Source organism: Natator depressus, chromosome 1 (assembly GCF_965152275.1).
Source record: "Natator depressus isolate rNatDep1 chromosome 1, rNatDep2.hap1, whole genome shotgun sequence".
Lineage (NCBI taxonomy): Eukaryota > Metazoa > Chordata > Testudines > Cheloniidae > Natator > Natator depressus.
The window spans coordinates 262,501,920-262,519,205 of record NC_134234.1 but is presented as its reverse complement, the minus strand read 5'-3'; the positions used below and the strand labels follow the sequence as shown (position 1 = coordinate 262,519,205).

The following is a 17,286-nucleotide window of genomic DNA, read 5'->3' as shown; positions in this document are numbered from 1 at the left end:
CCTTTTCCTCACTGCTAAAAAAGGTGCGCATTTTACCTTGAGGTAACTAATGTGCATGAGCTATTCTGAGGTGGAGCGACAGTGAAGTCCAGGCACTCCAGTTTTGCCGTGAGGTAAGCTCCCTGACGTCAACCCGTGGAGGGGCTATAGAGCTGTTTACTTCACAGTAAAATTGAAATGTTGTGTTTTTTACCTCAGGATAGCTCATGTGCATTAGTTACCCGGAGGTAAAAAACACTTTTTTAGCAGTGAAGTCCAGGCCAAACGTATCTGAAACCATGTTAGCTGGCTCTGGCTGTGTTGTAGCCACGGGGCCCCCCAGGCTACACCCATTCTTATCAAGTGAACCAGTTACACCTTTGCTGTAAAGATGCTGCTTGCTGAGCTGACATGTTCCAGCAGGAAATGCTCCTTGACTTGAGTGAACTTCTCTGTCATGCAGAGACTTGTATGAGTTCAGGAGCCTCACTTCTGTATTAAAGTTGGGAGTTGCAGAATGCTGTATACTCCATTGTTTAGGGCTCCAGAAAGGGACTCCCTAAGGAGCACGGTTGCTATACACCCTGATGAAAAGATCGGTGGTTGCCAAGGTGTTTGAGCCCTGGTGACTAATTTGGTTCTTTCTCTATTCCATGCCTTTGAGGCCTTCCCCCGCCCCAGGAAATCAATTTGAAAGTAAGCAGAAGTTTTGTTTCCTATGATGTAATTGGAAGGCTATAGTTGCTGTGGTAAAACATATAGTAGCACGCTCTAGGCATCACATCTGTTCTGATACATTTAAGAACCTAACATACAAAACAAAATTGTCAGTATGTATAATGAAGATGTCCTGGATATATTAAATCTACACCAACTGACATTATGAAGGGAAAGAAGCTGTGTTTTTTATTTAAAAATGAACATATTTTGTAGGGATGTGGGTTCCAACAATACTGTCAGAACTAATATAAAACTTCCATCAGTTTCAGAATGGTCTGTTTCTGACTGTCTTGGGGGTTGCAGTCTTCCACCCCAGCATGCTTTATATTTAAATCTTCAACCTATATTTAGAGAGAGACAGTCTTACATACAAACATTTTGTAATGAGTTTATAAATGGCTTTGGCTTCCACATCCATCTAAATTAGTGGCTACCTCCTTTATAGTTCAGATGCCAATAACTGTTGAGTTGACTCTTTTGTTGTATTGCTCAGTGTCTGAACTGCTTATGGGTCACTCTAATTACAGCATATGTAACTTTGGACAGATTTGTAAACTTGCATTACAGAATAGCTTGTATCTAATTTAGCATCTTTTTGCAACATAATGACTTATAGGGCTAATGAGTATGAACTACCCATCTTATTTAATGCATCTAATAGATTGACATTTAAAACAATGCACTAATGTCTTGTCTTTATTGCATTGTTAGCTTGACCTGTAACTTGAGTTTTTCCCCTAACTCCTGTCCACATACAAATCTCTAGCTCAAGTTAAGTGATGCTTTAAGCTTAAGCTAACTGGCCTGACAGGGAGGTGGGCTGAAGGTCAAGCGCTGCTAACTGGAGTTTATAATGCAGTGGGGATGCAGCAGCTCAAGGTACAACAACTCAGTTTTGCTGATCCAGTCACTCTGAGTTGCCAATCACGCTCGCTTGAGGTAGCTGGCTTGAGTGTAGTAACTTGAATTAACTGTTACAGCGCAGACAAACCCCAGGATGCACGTCCTGAGTTCTTATTCATTTTTGCAGTAAATGCTTTGGTTTAGGGTGACCAGATAGCAACTGTGAAAAAACAGGACAGGGGATTGGGGGTAATAGGCGCCTATATAAGAAAAAGTCCCAAAAAATGGGACAGCTGGTCACCCTATTTTGGTTCATATAGACTGGGATCCCTGTGGTTCTGTTTCCTGGATCTGCTGTACACCAGGTGGTGGCACTGTGGGGTGTAGAGAGCAAGTGAACCACCTTACGAGGGCATGTCGAAAGTGTGTGTGTGGGGGGGGGAGTTTGCCTGGGCCATTGAGGCCTGTGCAGGGGGTGTGCCCCAAGCCATACCATCTTCCTGAGATACACTGACAGCTGTGTGATCCAGCACCCTCCCCTACCCTCCACTTAGTTCCATCACCCTGGCCTCCCCGGCTTACCTCTGAGCCTCCAGTTACTGCCAACTCCTGCCTCCATTAATGAATCAATTAATGCCTGGTCTGCACCCCACAATAAATCGGCCTAGCTAGGCCCCTCCAACAATAAATTCCGGGGGAAGGAGACCAAAGCCCTGAGGTAAGTGGGAAAACGGGATACCGGGAGGAAGGACAGGCAGGAACGTCTGTGAGGGGAGGGCTCCTGCCTCATACTGAGAATGAGGGGCGATCAGCAGGTTCTCTCAAGTGCTTATATACGAATGCACAAAGCCTTGGAAACAAGCAGGGAGAACTGGAAGTCCTGGTGATGTCAGGGAATTATGACGTGATTGGAATAACAGAGACTTGGTGGGATAACTCACATGACTGGAATACTGTCATGGATGGTTATAAACTGTTCAGGAAGGACAGGCAGGGCAGAAAAGGTGGGGGAGTAGCACTGTATGTAAGGGAGCAGTACGACTGCTCAGAGCTCCGGTACGAAACTGCAGAAAAACCTGAGTGTCTCTGGATTAAGTTTAGAAGTGTGAGCAACAAGAGTGATGTAGTGGTGGGAGTCTGCTATAGACCACCGGATCAGGGGGATGAGGTGGATGAGGCTTTCTTCCGGCAACTCGCAGAAGCTACTAGATCGCACGCCCTGGTTCTCATGGGTGACTTTAATTTTCCTGATATTTGCTGGGAGAGCAATACAGCGGTGCATAGACAATCCAGGAAGTTTTTGGAAAGCGTAGGGGACAATTTCCTGGTGCAAGTGCTAGACGAGCCAACTGGGGGGGAGCTTTTTTTGACCTTCTGCTCACAAACAGGGAAGAATTAGTGGGGGAAGCAAAAGTGGATGGGAATCTGGGAGGCAGTGACCATGAGATGGTCGAGTTCAGGATCCTGACACAGGGAAGAAAGGTAAACAGCAGGATACGGACCCTGGACTTCAGGAAAGCAGACTTTGACTCCCTCAGGGAGCAGATGGGTAAGATCCCCTGGGGGACTAACATGAAGGGGAAAGGAGTCCAGGAGAGCTGGCTGTATTTCAAGGAATCCCTGTTGAGGTTACAGGGACAAGCCATCCCGATGAGTCGAAAGAATAGTAAATATGGCAGGCGACCAGCTTGGCTTAATGGTGAAATCCTAGCGGATCTTAAACATAAAAAAGAAGCTTACAAGAAGTGGAAGGTTGGACATATGACCAGGGAAGAGTATAAAAATATTGCTCGGGCATGTAGGAATGAAATCAGGAGGGCCAAATCGCACCTGGAGCTGCAGCTAGCAAGAGATGTCAAGAGTAACAAGAAGGGTTTCTTCAGGTATGTTGGCAACAAGAAGGTGGTCAAGGAAAGTGTGGGCCCCTTACTGAATGAGGGAGGCAACCTAGTGACAGAGGATGTGGAAAAAGCTAATGTACTCAATGCTTTTTTTGCCTCTGTCTTCACTAACAAGGACAGCTCCCAGACTGCTGCGCTGGGCATCGCAACATGGGGAGTAGATGGCCAGCCCTCTGTGGAGAAAGAGGTGGTTAGGGACTATTTAGAAAAGCTGGACGTGCACAAGTCCATGGGGCCGGATGTGTTGCATCCGAGAGTGCTAAAGGAATTGGCGGCTGTGATTGCAGAGCCATTGGCCATTATCTTTGAAAACTCGTGGCGAACGGGGGAAGTCCCAGATGACTGGAAAAAGGCTAATGTAGTGCCAATCTTTAAAAAAGGGAAGAAGGAGGATCCTGGGAACTACAGGCCGGTCAGCCTCACCTCAGTCCCTGGAAAAATCATGGAGCAGGTCCTCAAGGAATCAATCCTGAAGCACTTAGACGAGAGGAAAGTGATCAGGAACAGTCAGCATGGATTCACCAAGGGAAGGTCATGCCTGACTAATCTAATCGCCTTCTATGATGAGATTACTGATTCTGTGGATGAAGGGAAAGCAGTGGATGTACTGTTTCTTGACTTTAGCAAAGCTTTTGACACTGTCTCCCACAGTATTCTTGTCAGCAAGTTAAAGAAGTATGGGCTGGATGAATGTACTATAAGGTGGGTAGAAAGCTGGCTAGATTGTCGGGCTCAACGGGTAGTGATCAATGGCTCCATGTCTAGTTGGCAGCCGGTGTCAAGTGGAGTGCCCCAGGGGTCGGTCCTGGGGCCAGTTTTGTTAAATATCTTCATAAATGATCTGGAGGATGGTGTGGATTGCACTCTTAGCAAATTTGCGGATGATACTAAACTGGGAGGAGTGGTAGATATGTTGGAGGGCAGAGATAGGATACAGAGGGACCTGGACAAATTGGAGGATTGGGCCAAAAGAAACCTGATGAGGTTCAATAAGGATAAATGCAGGGTCCTGCACTTAGGACGGAAGAACCCAATGCACAGCTACAGACTAGGGACCGAATGGCTAGGCAGCAGTTCTGCGGAAAAGGACCTAGGGGTTACAGTGGACGAGAAGCTGGATATGAGTCCGCAGTGTGCCCTTGTTGCCAAGAAGGCCAATGGCATTTTGGGATGTATAAGTAGGGGCATAGCGAGCAGATCGAGGGACGTGATCGTTCCCCTCTATTCGACATTGGTGAGGCCTCATCTGGAGTACTGTGTCCAGTTTTGGGCCCCACACTACAAGAAGGATGTGGATAAATTGGAGAGAGTCCAGCGAAGGGCAACAAAAATGATTAGGGGTCTGGAACACATGACTTATGAGGAGAGGCTGAGGGAACTGGGATTGTTTAGTCTGCAGAAGAGAAGAATGAGGGGGGATTTGATAGCTGCTTTCAACTACCTGAGAGGTGGTTCCAAAGAGGATGGTTCTAGACTATTCTCAGTGGTAGCAGATGACAGGACAAGGAGTAATGGTCTCAAGTTGCAGTGGGGGAGGTTTAGGTTGGATATTAGGAAAAACTTTTTCACTAGGAGGGTGGTGAAACACTGGAATGCGTTACCTAGGGAGGTGGTAGAATCTCCTTCCTTAGAAGTTTTTAAGGTCAGGCTTGACAAAGCCCTGGCTGGGATGATTTAATTGGGGATTGGTCCTGCTTTGAGCAGGGGGTTGGACTAGATGACCTCCTGAGGTCCCTTCCAACCCTGATATTCTATGATTCTATGAAATTAATGCTTCTCCCCCCACAATTAGTTCTGTACAGACTCCTCGGCTGGGGTGGCAGGAGTGGTGACAGAAATCCCCTGTCCTTCCAATGCACACACAGTTCCCCAGCCTGGGTGATGGTGGCAGGAGCCCACACATATGCTGGGCTGGGATGGTTGTGCCCACTGCTTTGGAGGGGGAGGGGATGAAACCCTGCCTCTGCTCTCTCCTTCAGGGGGTGAAGGTGGGATGCAGCTCTTCAGGTCAACTTACTCTTCATAGTGGCAGCTGACTCATCATCTGAACTGCAGTGGCAGGACTGGAGCCACTTCTGCAGATTTATTGACTGTCTTGGTTACAGTGTTCTCATTCTGAAGGCTTCCACTATAAAAACCAGCACTAGAGACTTAATCCTTTTTAAAAAGAAGGCAACTTCTTTAGAATGGAAGATGGCAATTGCCTACCATAGATTCCTACTTGCCCTGGGGGGGTAGATTTTTCAAGCCCTAGTTGTGATAGTTAAGACTGCTGATACCTATACTAAAAAGCAATTACACTTCAGAGTGTTATAGTGGAGTGTTTGGTTTAATGTGAGAAACTTCTATGTCTGGAAATTAACAAGCTTCCAGCAGCAGCAGCCTTAATTCTGACACTCACCCATCTCATATTCCAAAGAACTCCAATATCCCGGGGGGAGAAGACTTGTCTGTTAACCCACTTACTAGTTATGAATCAACTCCCCTGTGGATCACAGCATCTCACATATCTCTACACACTGGCCACCTGAGACCCGGTCCCATACCCACCAGCCCATTAGGGGCTATACATTCCAATTCCCCCATTCACCTTCCCTGTATTAGACCAAGGGCCAATCCACCTGACACCGGCCAACACCCATCTTTTACCATAACTGCTATACCTGTATGTGCTGTGGTAACCTACATTCGTCAACAGTATGAACTCCACATCTGCCTGTAACTGGTGGTTTGAGAGAGAATTTAAATTAGCAGTCTGTAATCCTAGTTTGAGTCCTTTGGGGACACGAAAAATGTGTCCTTGCTACGATTATTCAAATGTTTACTGTGTAAATGCAGAGTATTAGCTTCTTAGAGAGCCCTCCCATGACAACTAAGATTGCAAAATAACTTATGTAAAAAGAAGTGCATGAAGTTCAAGGGTCACAATTTTTCCTCAATCCCTTTGTTTGTTTGTTTATTTAAAAAAGACCAGTTTTGTTACGCATTCCCCAAAAGTGCAGATGCTGAACATTCTTGTAATAGCTGCTTTGTGAATATTTTACTGTGTTCTTGTTTTCAGCACTCTCTGTGAATTAGGCCACCTTTTGTTCTTCTATTGGCAGTTACCATGTTAAGTCTCTTGTTTGATTATGTGGGGCTCCTTATTTTAATGAGAGCAGCTTTTCTACTGGCTGTTCCATCCATATATATATATATATATATATTTTTTTTTTTTAAACCGTCAATGAAGCCTCTTACTGGGGCTCTCTCTTGGGACAAAGGATTTCTTATGCTAAAGGAAAATATATGCCCCTGGACTAACTCGTGGGAAGCATACTATGCTCATTTGTAATGCCTGCTATGTACCCTGCCCTTTTCCTCTAATGTGTAGAGAGGAAAATGACAGGGAGAGGACAATCCCACTATTTATTTTGTTTTCCTGCAAAATAAAAAGGTGATGTAACTCTTGCATGTTCAGATATAACCAACTCAGGGCATCTTTGGTAAATCTTTAATTGATCAACTTGACAAGTCTGATACAAAGAAAAAAACTTCTGTCTGAAAACAAACTGATTTCACAGTAAGTGTAACTGCATGGTCTTAAGGTATGTTTTGTAAAGTTTATTAAAATATGTTGTAGTGGGTGGAATACAAAGGCCAAGGTAATGGGGAGAATAGATGGGAAAGAAACAACACAAACGCTTCTTAGGAAATGGAAATACTTCGGTTTGTAGTAAAACTTACAGTTTAGAGAAAGCTAAAGACTTGTGTTACAAATGTAAGTTTACGTTTCTCTTTGACTTTACACACACACACACACACACACACACACACACACACACACACAGAGTCAGAACATCACAAATGTGCTTTAATCCCACTCTGGCTGTGCGGTGACTCTAGAACTTTTTCCTGTTGTCATCAAGCAGGTTTTTCTTTTTTTAAAGAAATGTCTGACAGATGTCTTTTCCTAACATGTGGTATTTACTCCAGCGTGATTGACAAATTATGAAAGATAAATGTATATTTCAGAGTTCATGCAACAATTATGTTGGGCATTCCTGTATCATATGTATGAAAGACATTCTGAATTTTTTTCCTTTCAGTTTTATTAAGTGCATGTGTGATTTAATTTAATTATTTTGCTACTTGAAATAGAATTACACCATATATGAAATGCATTATAGGATATGGCATTCTTTGGAAAGGACATTGGGGTAGGGGTTATCTTGTTCTGTGTTTTGTACAGCGCCTTTCATAATGGGGTCCTTGTTCAGGATTGGGGCTCTTAGGCCCTACCACAGTTCAAATATTATATAATGAAAACATTTTGCTTTTGTCTTTCTATGTGAATTTTGACTTCTCCTTTGTATTGCATGTGAATAAATGAATTTTTATAAATCACTTCCTTTTCCATACATAATATTTTACTTTAAAGACTGAGAAAACCTTAACACATGATTTTCTGCAGTTATACTGTTTGTGATATATAGGAATGGACTCCAACAACCTTAACTTCAAGTTAAGGTTTTTTGGGTACATGTTGGATAACTGATGTAATAGCACACTTGGAATTTTCTTCCTCTTCTACAAGTCGGAGAGCTTTGACACCTTCTTGGAAGCACGTGAACCATTTCAAATACTATTTATAGCTAAATAGAAGTGAAAAAACTTGCCATTTTGTCCTGTAATATTTACTGTTTTCTGACGGGGTAGAGTAGTAAAATATCAGGTCAAGATTCTAACTGTGTTAAGAGAGTCAATCTGACTGTTTTCACCCAATAGTTTTTTAACTTTTATATGAAATTAGAAGTTATTCCATTAAAAATAATTTGCTGGGTTTTTTTTTTTTTGTCTCTTCCTCCCTCCCGCCCCCATTTCCAGGGAAAGACTCTCGTATAAATACAGATGACCATGCAGCATTCAGTTCAGGTAAATGACATTAATAATAAAAATGCTTGATATTTCTTATGGCACCTTTTCTTTATGCAAGGATCACAGGGCACTTTGCAAACAAATTACTGCAAGGCTCACAATTGTCCCTGTGAGAACTTTACCATCCCCATTTTACAGGTGGGAAAACGTAGTCACAGAGGTTAACTGACTTGCCTTAGGTCACACAGGGAGTCAGTGGCAGGACTGATATAACCCAGACATTCTGGAGCCTAGCCTTCTGTTTCAACTGCTAGATCACACCACTTCTCCTTGAGTGTTTTTATCTAAGAGCCTTTCTAAGGCAAAGTAAGAGACTAAATCAAACACAATTATTCCTAAAATATAGTGATTTTATTTGTGTAACTATTAATATTTAGATTTTGCAAAGTGATTAATTCTATAAGAGAATATATAGTCAGTCCATCCACAAGTTAAAAAGTCTGGTGGGATCAACTGGCTAATCCTGGATGAACTCAATCAACAATTAGTTGTGTGTCTGGACTAGGTTATTGGGGTGATGGGATGGTGAGGGAATGAAATTTTGTGGGGTGAATGAGATCCTGTGAGAGGGAGGGGTTTTGTTTTGTTCATGATTTTTTCTTCATCCCCCATTATTCTCCTTGACTCCCTAAGCTAACCCTTAACAATGTTACTGATAGACATTTCCCTCTCTCATGGGTTTTTCCTTTCTTTAAATTCCACAAGGAATTTCCCAATGGAAGTTTGCCAGGAATCATGGGATGAATTACTCCCAGTTTACCCTTCTGTCCCCTTATCTCACAGGGTCATATTCCAATGATATATCTGTGGAAGGATTTCTATATAGAAGGTGTGAGAGGAAGAACTTGAATTTTTCCTTTCTCATTGTCTCCTATTATTCAGACTTTTTTCTGCTTTACTCTGTGGTGAAGTCTTTCCTCGCTGCTTCTCTCCCTCTCCCAGTACCCAAACTGTCCTAAAGAACTTGCAGTTCAATATAACGTTTTCCTCTCAAGTACTCCAGTGGAACTCCATTGAAAACAGTGGAGTTAAAGGCACAGATTAATACAATTCAGAACAAATTTTCATCTGCCCTGGTTTCTCTGTTACGTTTTGTTTTCTTGACAGTCACTGGGCACTGCAGGTAAAGTTTCTGCAAGGCTGGCTTTTATATATCACGTCAGAATTTCTTATTTCTTTGCTAACATGAGACAGGTGTTGACACAGGGAAAAAATACAATTAGAAGACTTGGACTGATATCCTTTTTTTATTGATGCTATGGTATATTGAACAAAGGAGGTCTTTCTTCCTGCCCCATAGTGAGGAAAACATTTTCAGTGCCCCTGCACATTGCTTTAGAATGGTTGACTACAAGAGGTGAAGACTAGTGTCTAAAAAGTGTGTGTTCCTGTATTAAACAAGTCTGAACAGTAACACATTTTCTACTTTCAGAGTGATAGCCGTGTTAGTCTGTATCAGCAAAAACAACGAGGTGTCCTTGTGGCACCTTAGAGACTAACAAATTTATTTGGGCATAAACTTTCATGGGCTAGAACCCACTTCATCAGATGCATGGAGTGCGAAATACAGGAACAGGTATAAATACATGAAAAGATGGGAGTTGTCTTACCAAGTGTGAGGTCAGTCTAATGAGACAATTAAATTAACAGCAGGATACCAAGGGAGGAAAAATAACTTTTATAGTGATTAATGAGAGTGGCCCATTTCAAACAGTTGACAAGAAGGTGTGAGTAACAGTAGGGGGAAATTAATATGGGGGAAATTAGGTTTCTACATTTTCTGCTGTAGCATAAGAATTTTAATGTTCTTTTTTCCCTCTAAACAAAAACCTCCTGTGAAATCTTTGATCAAAGAGAGAGAAACCAGCAGCAAATTTGGTTTTAGACTGTAGATTTGTCTTTTTATATTGTGGATTCTGCCCAGTACTAACTTTCTTACAAGTTTTATGAATTAATTCTTTATTTATAAGGCAGTTTAAAAAATAGACCTTTTTTGGGAGAGAAATTTTTCTTATATAACTCAGAGGGACAACTGTAAATCATAGTGATGTGGTAGCATCTGAACTTAGGAATGAAGACTGAAAGCTGCAATAGATTTTTGCAGGGTTGATGAGTGGCTTAAAAAAATCAAAATTAGATGTCTTATGTCATTACTTGATTATTGTTTGTGTGAGGAAATTATCAGATTCCATTACTGGAGGTTGCAGCTACTAGAGCCATTTGTTTTAACTTACTGAAATCTTGTTTAGGTGTGGTTTGGAGATGATATTCCTCTAACTCCACGAAGCCCTCTGACTCCCAGACATGGCCCGGGCTTGGCAGATGTTTGCCTATATGATCAGTGGATATCTGTGCGGCATGAAGCAACTCTGGTGCCTATGCAGGAAGATCTATCAATCTGGCTATCTGGATTACTGGGTAATGCTAAAATACATCATTGTCTAATGAATTTGAAAGATCCATTATCCTGGCCAATGTTGACCTTTCATATTCATAAATTTGCTAAGAGCGAGTGAATGTGACTGGGCTTGCATAATAAGGAAAATTGAATTAAAATGCATGTTCCAGTTTCAGATTTTATGAGCAGACAACTGCCGATGCTAGCTTAATACCTCTTATTTATATTTCCTATTCAGTGACTGGTCTGTCTGTAGTCTAGTTAAATAATGCATATTTTATTTGATTTTTATCTGTGTTTTAATAGAAATAGTTTTATAGGCAAATAAACATATTTAATTGTAAACGCATGCCAATTCTCTTTTTACAATCCAAAGTTATAGGGTATAACTAACACAGGCTGAAACAGTGGTTGTTGAGAAGGGGGAAACACAGTACAAATACTAATTTAGAGATGTATCTCTATTTTTTAGATTTAATAAAAGCTTATATTTATATTACTTCACTGGCAGTTGATTTTTACGGTGAATATGTAAGGTAGCGGAAATTTTAAAGTTTATGCCATTCATCAGTTGTTTTAGTTGAATGGAATAAAAACTGGTACTCAAAATACTGATGATTTCACTTCTATTGTAGACTACAGCCCAACTTTGTGTCTTTTTAATGGTGGAATGCCATGTCTGAGTTGTCTGCATATAGTTTGTGTTAGCTTGCCTTCCTCTGGAATAATTCTAACATTTTCCAATTTTTATTTTCAGGGGTAGACGTTACAGCGGAACGGTTGCTGGAAGAGCTTGATAATGGCGTACTACTCTGCCAGTTGGTTGGTGTCCTTCAAAGTACAATTAAAAAATGCTGTAGCTCAAAGGACTTAAGGGTGAGCCATCTGACTAGTACAGTAATTGATAAACTTCATCACTTTACATTCAGCCAATTTTTATCTGCATTTAACAAAATTGCATTCTGTGTGCATTGTACTTGGAGATAAGAAACACGATGTCTTTTTTTTGTATGCGTACTCTGTGTTGTAGAAGCTGACAGGAAGGCCTCCATTTTTAACTATAGCTAAATATATTAAGGCTATATATCCGTAACTAACTGCTAAAATTCTTCTTGAGGGAGGTGCTTGATAGTAAAAAGGGAGCAACTTTCACAGAGCACCATGTTATATATTTATAAGTAGGGTCCTACCAAGTTCACTGTCCATTTTGGTAAATTTCATGGTCATAGCATTTTAAAAATCTTGAATTTCACAGTTGCAGATATTTGAATTTAAAATTCAAAGTAAGGGTGAATTTAAAACCATGGGGAAGGTTGCCAGGCTATTGTAGGGGGGTTATGGTATTGCCACCCTTATTTCTGTGCTGCCTTCTGAGCTGGGAAGCCGGAGAGTGGCAGCTGCTGGCCAGGCACCCAACTCTGAAGGCAATGCCACCACCAGCAGCAGCGCAGAAGTAAGGGTGGCAATACCATACCATGTCACCCTTACTTCTGCACTGCTGCTGGCCGCGGTGCTGCATTCTGAGCTGGGTGCCTGGCCAGCAGCCACCCCTCTCCGGCTGCCCAGCTCTGAAGGCAGCATGGCAATACCATGACCCCCCTACAGTAGGCAGATTTCGCGGGGGGAGACCAGATTTCACGGTCCGTGACACGTTTTTCATGGCTGTGAATTTGGTAGGGCCCTATTGATAAGGGACACCCATGAATGTTGCAGATCATCATTGGCTGTGAAAGGAAGAGAGAAGATGCCTCACCTATATCCCCAAAGTTAATAAACTGCTTTAGAAAAAACTGAAAGCAAGTCACTACTTTCTAAAGGAAACTCTACCCTCTTCCTCCCTCCGTACCACAGCCATCTGCTTATGGAAGGGCTTGAAAAGTGCCTGACTGTGACAGCCAGTGCAGTTTCACTATATTCTGGGGGGATGGAGTGAAAGGACTGTGTCGTCCATGTAGCTAGTCAACACCCTCTGTGTACTCTAGAGATGCGCTCTAAGAGTAATCCTTTTGCCGCATTGTACAGGGAGTTTGAGGGTGCAGCCAGTGGAACCATGACTGCGTAGAGCCACCACCTAAATTTCCCCATGTGCTGTGAGTTGGTGGAGGTCAGTGATAGAGACTGCTTCAGGAGAGGCCACACTACTGCATCCCAGGATGCAGAGTTGCAGTGGAAGATTTCTTTTCCCCCGCCTTAATTCTTGACTTCAACAGAGTAACCGTACACACGCTGTCTTCTTAGACGGTGCACAAGAATGACGACTTGCCCCTTGAAGGCCTATATATGACCTGGCTGTAGCTAGCCATCAAATGGGGAAAGCTTCATCTGCATTCCAGATATGCATGTAGGTTACATCAGCTATTAAAAAATAATAAAATAGTTATTAGCCAGCCACCATTGTTGTACTTTAAATGTGATATTCTTATTTGATCTTATGAAAATGTGTTTCAAAATGTCATCTATGTATCTGTGTGCACAGCATATGTACATTAATTTTTGAAATACTTTTTGCCAGAATTTTCCTATGAGACGTGTTCCATGTAAGAAGAATGCACCATCAGGATCCTTCTTTGCTAGAGATAATACAGCCAACTTCCTGAACTGGTGTAGGTGCATTGGAGTTGATGAGACTTATCTCTTTGAATCTGAAGGGTTAGGTAATTATCTCTTCTTGTAAAGTTATTTTGGGGGCATAGAACTCTCCATGGACCCTATCCTGACCCTTACTGTGACACTTTCTTGGGGTGCCCAGGATTGTGACTCACCCCTCTGCCTCAGCTGTAGAGAGAGAGTTGCTGGTGCTAAACTGTGTATCAGTTCCCCGACAGGTTTCAGAGTAGCAGCCGTGTTAGTCTGTATTCGCAAAAAGTAAAGGAGTACTAGTGGCACCTTGGAGACTAACCAATTTATTTGAGCATAAGCTTTCGTGAGCTACAGCTTACTTCATCGGATGCATTCAGTGGAAAATACAGTGAGGAGATTTACACTCATTCAGATAGCCACCCAAACACACACCTCAGGACTCTGCCAACACTTATTTTGCTTTGCAGGGTAACACTTAGTGTACCCCCATCCCTGAGCTCCAGAGAAGCATCCCCCTGTAGTGTCCAGCCCCTGGCGGTAGACACTCACAGTAATTACCAAGTTAATCTGTCCCCAAAAAGACAGTGTACACACAGCTGGAAGGTTACACATCAGAATCAGGTCCTCTATAACACTGAATTATAATTTGTTTATGGTTAAAACGAATAAGTTTATTAACCAAGAACCGAGATTCACAGATTCAAATGAGTATTGAGTAAGAATAAGGGAAACAGAAATGGGTACAAATGAAACAAAGTATAAAACATTTTCTAGAGAGTAAAGCTTTTAACTGGTTATAATCCTTGTCTAAAACAGTCGCTCACCTAAGATTTTCTGCAGGGCTTGCTAGTTTTCAGTGATAACCAGGACCCAGATTTTATCCCTTTGTCCTTTGAAATGTATCCTTCTGAAGTGCACCCCCAGATGAGATTGATTTATTTATTTATTTTCTGGCATGCTGACTCCATGTTGAGTTCACATCCCCCCCCATCAATGTATTTTTCCTGTTCACTTTACATGCAAGTGGAGTTCCTGTGTATTGACTTTACCGTGCTTAATTTATATTTCACAGAGAGAGAACTACCTTCCCTCCTGTCTGGAAGAAACCTGGTTCTCCCTTTGTTTGGTTACAGACTTTAAAGCATAATATCCGTACATATGCATAATTCCTCATATAATCTTAATACATCCATTTACAACAACTTTAATGATCAGTATGTCACCAGCTTTCATTTGATACCTGACAAGATGCTTTTGGATAAATACTATGATTGCAGTGTGTTAGGTGTAGTGAGTTTGTCAGGCCTGATAGGAGTTGCTGACAGAACAGTGAAACCTTTGCCAGTTGGCACTGAGGCGCTCTTCAAACCATACTTGTATGAGACAGGAATAATCATATAAGCAGTGATTGGGACTTTGATAGGACTGCTCATGTGAGAAGCTTTGCAGGATCACTTGCTTATGGCTGCATTGAGTAATCTGACTGAATAGTGTCTTTGAAGCCTCTGAAAAGTTGCATTGTTGGAGGAAAAAATAAAAATAGTGCAGTGAAATGCCACATTTTCTGCATAGCAAAAAACCCCCAAAACAGAATAATTGAAAGAAAGACAAGCTTTTTTTTTTTAAAGTGCCAAGAGACTACATGGAAATTGTTAAAACACAAAAATCTCCTTTATTCGGTATTAGAAATCTTTCTTGCTATATAAAGTGGTCAGAATAGTACACGCATGATGGCTAAATTAGAGAGCTACGTCAGGATTCTGTGCCTGAAGTTACAACAGTCTGTTAGTAATTAACGTTTACCTCAGGATCTACCCTATATGACTCTCAACCCCTGACTTTTCCCCCTCTAACTAGACGGTTATGAAAACAGATTGTCAATAGAGTTTATGCCTCTAGTGTTCAGCCTGTACTTTGTTACCAGCAGCTGCTAGACTGATCTTCCAGATGGAATGAAATCTTTGACTGCTCATTAAGAAAAATTGTATATTCATTGTAAGATAATTAATTGTTTTTGCATCACCTACTTTTTAAATAGAAACAAACCAGCACAAGCCTTTCTGTGGCAACTCAGGTACCCTTTAAATATTGCAAAATTCTTTGTCTATCAAAAGAACATATAAAATTACCTATATTTGCAATGTACATTAAAACTTGCAATAGTGACCAAAAATGTAGTTTGCAGTTACAGTAAGGGTGATTTTATTTATTTAATTTAAAAAAACTGTTATTACACACTGCTAATGTTTATGACACTTTAATGGCCTCTGTCACTGCTTACTCATTTTATTGGCTATCTATTCTTTGAAATTCTCATTGCTACCATTTGGAGGTGCCCATTCCAGTTCCTGTCTCTCTGTCTATCAATCTAATCCAGGGGTGGGCAAACTTTTTGGCCCGAGGGCCACATCTGGGTGGGGAAATTGCTTGCAGGGCCGGGGCAGGGGGTTGGGGTGTGGGAGGGGGTGTGGTGTGCAGGAAGGGGCTCAGGGCAATGGGTTGGGGCAGAGGAGGGGTGCAGGGTCTATGAGGGGGCTCAGGTCAGGGGGTTGGGGTGCAGGAGGGGTGCGGGGTGCAGGAAGGGGCTTGGGCAGGGAGTTGGGGTGCAGGAGGGACGCAAGATGCGGCAGGGGGCTCGGAGCAGGGAGTTGGAGCGCAGTAGGGGTGCGGGGTGCAGGAGGGGGATCAGGGCGGGGAGTTGGGGTGTAGGAGGGGTTCAGGCTCCAGCCCGACGCCACTTACCTAGAGCGGCTCCAGGGTGGCAGCGGCGTGCACCGGGGCCAGGGCAGGCTCGCTGCCTGCCTGCCCTGGCCCCGTGCCGCTCTGCTCAGCGGCCGGCACCACGTCCCTGTGGCCCCTGGGGGAGGAGGGGGTACAGGTCTCTGCATGTTTCCCTTACCTGTGGGTACCTCCCCCGAAGCTCCCATTGTCTGCAGTTCCCCGTTTCTGGCCAATGGGAGCTTTGGGGAAGGTACCCACAGGCAAGAGCAGCATGCGGAGCTCTCTGCCGACCCACCCCTACCTCCAGGGGCTGCAGGGACGTGGTGTGGCCGCTTCCTGGAATGGCGCGGAGCCCGTGACGGTGGCAGTCCCCCGGGCTGGATCCAAAGCCCCGAGGGGCCGGATCTGGCCCGCGGGCCATAGTTTGCCCACCCCTGATCTAATCTAATCTAAAATATTAAATTTATTGCTATATTTCAGTCTTCAGTGGTGCAAGTAGGAGAAAAAAAATGCTTGTGTATATCCCCAGTTCACTCCCTGTATAAACTGAAGAGCCTAAACTCATTAAATGCACTCTGAAACAACTACTTAAAATATGTTTAACTTCCTTGGGATCAGCAGTCAGGATTTCCTAATGCTGTCTTGTTTTGTTTGTAGCTAGAAGTATTTTGAAGTCTGTTTATTGCTGTTTTCAGAAACTGGCTCTGTGGCATAAATGCCAACGTTGTGTGCCTTTGGCAATGAGTCTTATTAGGGAGGCTGCAAGTCTTCTCACCCCAATTCCCCCCCTGCCCAGACAAGCTTTCAAGCTCTTCTTGACTGGTGAAGTGGGAATGGCTGCTTTTGTGATTTGGCAATTACCTGTTTCTGTCCAAGAGACATACTGTAAAAACAACCCCTAGAATGGGCAGGAGGTTATGGAGGTAGCCAATTAAGTGACCCCAGAATGGCATTCACATGGGCAGCAGTGTGTTTCTGGATGCTCTGTCCCCCTCGCCCACTCTGATACCAAGCCAAACATCTTGATTGCTAGTGAAACAGAAGCTTGAGACTTCTGTTTGTGATCTAGGCATAAAGCTACTTGTCTTCACTTTCAAGGCCTTCACAGCCTATCCCACCCTACCCATCTTCTCTCATTCACTGTCAAGATGTCAACTCCCACCTCCGATTGGCCCTTGATGTCAGCCTCCATAACCCACTTGTTAAATTTTCAAACAGGCACCTTCT

General features: G+C 42.9%; 1 protein-coding gene across 2 annotated transcripts in view; it reads left to right on the top strand.

The window, feature by feature from the left end:
- GAS2L3 (growth arrest specific 2 like 3) overlaps positions 1-17,286 on the top strand; it is a 33,332-nt gene that overhangs the window by 4,127 nt on the left and 11,919 nt on the right. For both annotated transcript variants that reach the window (XM_074941822.1, XM_074941821.1), the window contains 4 exons: positions 8,310-8,357; positions 10,610-10,778; positions 11,516-11,634; positions 13,271-13,412. In XM_074941822.1, coding sequence (XP_074797923.1) covers positions 8,334-8,357; positions 10,610-10,778; positions 11,516-11,634; positions 13,271-13,412 — 454 coding nt within the window. In that variant the 5' untranslated portion in view covers positions 8,310-8,333. The remainder of the gene's footprint in view (positions 1-8,309; positions 8,358-10,609; positions 10,779-11,515; positions 11,635-13,270; positions 13,413-17,286) is intronic.